The sequence below is a fragment of the Nymphalis io genome, chromosome 1 (genome assembly GCF_905147045.1).
Source record: "Nymphalis io chromosome 1, ilAglIoxx1.1, whole genome shotgun sequence".
NCBI lineage: Eukaryota > Metazoa > Arthropoda > Insecta > Lepidoptera > Nymphalidae > Nymphalis > Nymphalis io.
In genome coordinates this window covers 14,436,154-14,442,720 of record NC_065888.1, presented here as the reverse complement: position 1 = coordinate 14,442,720, position 6,567 = coordinate 14,436,154, and the positions used below count along the sequence as shown (strand labels likewise).

At 34.9% G+C, this 6,567-nt stretch overlaps 1 protein-coding gene across 1 annotated transcript; it reads right to left on the bottom strand.

Moving 5' to 3' along the window:
- Positions 1–3,199: 3,199 nt before the first annotated feature.
- Positions 3,200–4,129, bottom strand: LOC126770462 (alpha-crystallin B chain-like). The gene has a single exon (XM_050489848.1). It carries the CDS (start codon positions 4,084–4,086, stop codon positions 3,334–3,336), a length of 753 nt encoding a protein of 250 aa, XP_050345805.1. The 5' UTR covers positions 4,087–4,129; the 3' UTR covers positions 3,200–3,333.
- Between the last annotated feature and the right edge of the window lie 2,438 nt (positions 4,130–6,567).

The following is a 6,567-nucleotide window of genomic DNA, read 5'->3' as shown; positions in this document are numbered from 1 at the left end:
TTAATAAGTGCTCTTAACAAATTTTATTAGCAGTTTCAACTTTAGTATTTTAAAAGTTTCGCGTTTTTATTTACTTTGTTTATTATTATTTTTTAATATGAGCTGAGTTACTTAAAAGTTTCTTAAAAATATCTTTAATGTTTGTTGATGAAGTTTCTAAATTAAGAGGTCATTTCTTTGGAATTTGTCATAATTCGTCGTCAATATTGATATTTTTCTGTTGTTCAAATCCGGATGATCAATAGAGTTATTGATGTGCTGACATTTTTTATACAATAATAATAAATGTATACTTTATTTACCATTGTGCAGTTGGACATACTAGTAAGTCTCTTCCAATGTACAACTAACGTCATCAGTCCACGATAATCTCCTGTCAAGATCTAGTCTGCTCTAATGGCCATTACAATCGCAATTAACCAAAATTTCGTATAAAGCAGTCGTTTTATATTATTTCAATTCAGCTGTTGGTGAAATTTTACAATTTAATGTTAGAACAGATAATAGTACTATACTATAATATGTCCTGCTGAGTTGGCACGACATATTATAGTGCACAAATGTGTGTGCAAACACAGGGGCACTCTCAATTCACTCACTATCTGATATGATCGGAGAGAGTTCAGGCGCAGAACCAATGGCTCAACGTGCCGGCCAAGGACACAGGATACAGGACAGAAAAACACATTAACTTTTTAACTGGTATTTGAGACCAGTACCTTGGGCCGGGATCTGCGGTGCCTTAGTATCAGTACCTTGTATCTAGCCACAAGACCAACGAGGCAGTCAGTTATTCCATTAGATATATTTTGGCTAGCTTGCAATCATTACACAAACTTTATCTTAGGTAGTAAAAACGAACCTCGAACATGAATATGCAATACCTCTAAATTTCTTAAGCTTACTACTTTCTTTTTCAATCTACATTACAGTTATGTTAATAAAGTACATTCCGGAATAAAACACAATTACAATGTTCGATAACTACATGTATATTAATTTATGAATATATGTAATGTTAGATATAGTTATTTAAACAATTTTTGTGTTTAATTTTAATATATGTTTCTTCAAACTAGATTAGTTTCAAATCATAATAACACGCAAGATAGTGATAAAAATTCGAAGAGGTTTATGCCAAACTGAATTCGTATGATGCATCCATCAGCTGAAGTGTCTATAATTAGTAACGTAAGTGCCTACTTTGAGGAAACCACATGACAAAGAGATGGAACACGCGTTTCATGTGGTTCTGAACTAAAGGTCATAGGTTGAATTACTGGTGGTAGAACTTTGTGCAAGTTCGTATGGGTAGGTATCTATCAACCACATAATGTGTCGGTAGAAATTCGATTAGTGTTTTGGAATAAGCTTCAAAAATGTCCTTAAGAGGAGACCTTTGCCAAATAGCGGGACATTTCCTGACTTATTTATCAAATCTTGTTTGTCACCAATTAGTAATTTCCAAACAATAATCGTCCAATATGCATAACAATCAATAACTTTTTTTTTATTCCCCCACGGCCATCTGGTCCTAAACTAACCGTACCGTGACGTGACCGTAACTTGTACCGTGGAAATCACACAACTGAATACTACACATACTTTTCTTTTGTAAATACATACTTATATAGATAATAACCCAGACTCAGACAAACAGACATGTTCATGCACACAAATGTCTGTCCTGGGTGGGAATCGAACCCACGATCTTCGGCGTAAAAGGCAAGTATCTACCAACCACGCTAACCGGCCCGTCAATTATCTTGTTATTTTATTTATTTCGTCAAATCTCAATTAAAACCAGTATTTTTTGTTGATTGACTAAATTTAACTCGGGTGAAATTGCGAAGCACAGGTACTTATATAATAATGTAATGTACTTAAACATCCTCCGAAACGCGTTGTATTTTCTGATATAAGTTTTATATATAGTAGGATTACTAGTTTAAAAAAAAAAGATTCCTTATTTATTAGTATATGCAATGCTCATTTAACGGCTAGATGTGGCTAGATGTAAGCCTGCACCGCGGAGGTCATGGGTTCAATCCCAGGTCGGTCCAATAAGAAGTCTGTCGAAAATTCTCAGTAGCAGCTCGGAGTCTGGAAGTTAGAAGTGTGTACACTCCCGTGCCTCGGAATGCACGTAAAGCCCTAGGTCTTGCGCCTGAATCAATAATTTATTATACGCTTACATTGTATGCTTATGGTAATTGTAAAGTAAAAAAGGTGACTGCTTATTAATGTCTCACTGCTGGCCCTTAGGCCTCCACTCGCTTTGAGAAGAAGGCTTGGAATTTATTCTACCACGCTATTCCAGTGCAGATATTTGGCAGATTTTCAGCGAAATAAGACAACTGCAGGTTTTCTCACGATGTTTTCCTTCACCGCCGAGCACGAAATGTATTATAAACACAAACCATGATCATCGGTTAAGATTCACCACTGTGACATTTCGTCTTATAATAATTATAAGATAAATTAAATATGTTAAAATGGATAAGAAACTTGAATAGCATCAGTTTTTCTACATAAATATTATTTAATGCTACTATTGACTCGATGTTCCATAAAAGTTGTCTAATTAGATTTAATTACAAAGAGTTGTGCAATCACGTCCTGCTTAATGGAAGCGCGGCAAAAACTTTTTGTCACAAATAAACATCCACGGGACTAAGCCGCGGGCATAAGCTAGTTAAAATATAACAATCGCCTTAAACTAAGTATCTCATAAAGAAGCTTTATATTATTATTTAGATTATATTTGTTAAGTACTTTGTTAAGATTTCATAAATAAAAATGTATACTAATATAATAAATGCGCACTCTGTTTTTCTGTACCTCATTAAGATTGGACCACTAAGGCGATTAAATTAGGTTTGTACTAGCCTGGACCTGTATAAGGACATAGCAAAGTAAATTAAGGAATATGCCGTAAACAACGTTGACCTGGGCGGAGTTAACAGCTGGTAAATAATTTTAATACGAACGGTTTGATTAATGTATTTAGAATATATGCACGGATAATATGTATATGAATCATTTTATATATAAAGACAAAAAAGGTTGAAAATTATGTTGAAATTTATATCCAAAAATGAAGTTAAAATATCATTTCCGTTCCAAATACGGCAGTGATATTATTACCTGGAGCGTTCAATTTCAGAGACGCTGGAAACAAAACAAATGAAAGGAGGAGTTTTTAATAAATAACATTTTTATTAAATAAACAAACAACTTTAATAAACGAAACACAGCTGTTGGGGAGCAACGAAGTCAACACACTCACATTAAAGCTTACTATCAGTCTTTTTCATTCACTTCCTTTGTCATTCACTCCTCGGTTTCGATTAACGCATAATCCAATCCGTTCCCTTCGATTCCCTTTGTGACCTCGTTATCTTTTGTCGTTTTCGTTGTTGTTTTTAGTTCTTTCTTCCTTATTTTTCCAACGTGTGTCGTTGCTTCCATGTCGATTTGTTCCAATGGTGTTGTTGATGTTTGAACAGATGGAATATTTGTTTCTTTAATATTCTGGCTCGTATTATCCTGCTCTGGTGTTTCGGTCTTATTTTCTGATTCCTTGACTTTTATTGGCACGTCTCGTTCTGGTGGCGGTGGGGGTACTTCGTGTTTTGGTGCGGTAATCGATAGTACGCCTTTCTTATTGAAAATAGCGGTGACTTCCTCCTGATTCGTACCGGGCGGCAGAACGAACCGCTGCACGAAATGGTTGGCCATAAACTGGTTTTCGCTGTCTTTCACTTTGTGTTTTCCTTCGACAATGATGTATCGGTTCTTAACTTTTATCTTTAGTTCCTCAGGCTTAAGTCCTCTGACGGCTAAATTGACCTGGTACTTATCTGAGTCTGATATTATTTGTGGATCTTCAATATTTCCCTCCATGTCCAGCGCGGCGGCCGCTCGGATTAGTTGACTCCATGGCCAGAGGTAATGGTACGCGAGAGATTGGGTTAAGTGACGATCGATCATCGCGAAAGGATCGACATGTTGTCTTCTATGCGGCCTCTCCTCGCATGCGGCGAAATTTAAAAACGCTAGAGTGATTAGCGCGTACTTGTACATTTTGTATCACGTTGCATTCAATGTATCAGCGGCTTTGCGTGGCTGGCGCGCTTATATAGCCTCAGAGTGTTCTGGAACTTGATGTCGGTTTGTTTCATTGATAACTGCAGGTAGCAGGGGTCGGCAACCGTTGAGGGAAAGTGAAAATATGTGCGATTGAGTCATCGGCTCTGACTCACGCTAAGTGGGTTACATTTGTCTAGTGCGTTGACCTCGTTAGTGCGTCGTGTGTGTGTATCGATGTTGTTTATTTTGGCTTAAAAACTATAATTATTATAATGATTTTATAATATATCGATAGTTATCAATAATATATAATATGCGATAATATTTTCTTCTCATTAGGATTTAATTTATAGCAATATATATTTTTTAAATTAGTAAAACTGTTTATTTATTGGTAAACGAGAATTGTTCCACAGTTTGACGACCCATGCATCGGGATTAGTTAGTACACACACACGAACACTCAGACATTTCTACTGTGTGTTGGTGCGCGTGTACCGTTAGCAAAATCATTCAGACTGTTTTGTAGGTCACAAATCTTTCTCCGACATTTGGGTTCTTTGTATTATATAAAGAAAACGAAGATTAATACTTATAACATTTAGAAATAGTTATTTTTGTCCATGTGTCCAAATAAAATTGAAAAACAAACAAATTTATATATTTTTTTTCTTTGAATGATATAAAAAAAAAGTATTGAGGTAGTTATGTATTTGAAGCAACATCTGTTATAGTTTTATCAGCATACGTCAGAAAAAACACGGTCTATTTATCTATAAATATATTAATATACTTAGTCCAAACTTTAATTTCTGTCATCATTTGTAATATCACATTGCGAAAGTGTAAAGTATCTCTATATCGGATAATAAAACGTGGATTTCAAAGATCGCGTATTTATATAATGGCACAAAGTACTGTACTTGATGGTGTTTTTAATGTTTCATTTCGTATTCAGAAACTTCCATGAATATGAAAGTTCGCAACACCTCTATCTTCTATCTTTCTAAAACCGAAAGCTCTTTGTCAAACAACGAAACCACTTACCAGAAATATTATTAATAACAGATATAAATAGTCAGTTAAGTAACAGCCTGTTAATGTCCCACTGCTGGGCTAAGGCCTCCTCTCTCTTCTTCTCCTTGAGGAGAAGGTTTGGAGCTTATTCCACCACGCTGCTCCAATGCGGGTTGGTAGAATACACATGTGGCATAATTTCAATGAAATTAGACACATGCAGGTTTCCTCACGATGTTTTCCTTCACCGTCAAGCACGAGATGAATTATAATCACAAATTAAGCACATGAAAATTCAGTGGCGCTTGCCCGGGTTTGAATCCACGATCGTCAGTTAAGATTCACGCGTTCTAACCACTAGGCCATCTCGGCTTTTAGGCCAAATAGTCATATTAATATTATCCTTAAACGATTATACATACTGAACCCGTTTGATCGAAGATTCCCTTTTTGTGTACTAACTTCAATAGCTTCGCATCTCTTTTGTGGTAAAAGAATTGTATAAATAAATGATACGAACAAAAGTAAGGAGAAATTTATTGGAAAGTTTTCGTTCCGTGGTGATCGAACAGCATAGTAGTTAATGAGTTCTCTGGCTATTGCGGCTTAGATTACAACTAATGTGTGCGTGACATAAAGGATTATACTGCTATATATACATATGTTTGTTTTCTCGTGGGACCTGGAACAGACTTCCAAGTTATATTTAACTGACTTAGTTTATTCGTTTACACTTTTTATTTTTTAACCGTATATGAATATGAAATATATCGTAATCAAATTGTGGTCGATTTAAAAAAATCTACTTTATTTCTAGTTACATATAGACCATTGAAAAAACCTTAGAATAAGTTCCAACATGTAACGGTTCTTTAACGTTATTTAAGAAAGATTTTTTGAACCCTTTGAATCGTATATTCATAAATATTTCAAGACAGTTCGACGTGAAGTTTCTAATTAAGTTTCTACCGGTCCGGAATGAAGGTTTTAGCGAAAAGCTGGCAAGAAACAGGGAAAATATTCTTTAGAAATATTTCAGTACATATTGATGGTGACATTTTATTATATATTTTCTGCAAGAAAATCAATAGTTTCAAACAATTTACATACATAACGGTAATTGTATATTTATTGATTTTTCTACTAATAATTTTGGACACAGGTTCTTAGGGTTGATTGTGCTTTGGGGATGTAATAATATTTCTTACATCGTCAATGCCAATGGCCGGTGGTGACTACTAACCAAGTGCTCGTCCGCCTACCTATAAACCAATATATTATATTACAACATTAAAAAAAAACAAAATACACATTTTTATGATATAATTACAAATGTTATTAATTAAAAACGATACACTCGTTATCCAGATTAAGCAAACATAAATCACTCCAATTGTTAAATAGGTTGACGTAAGTCGATCAGACGTTGCGAATGCTAACAATTTAAGAAGTATAACT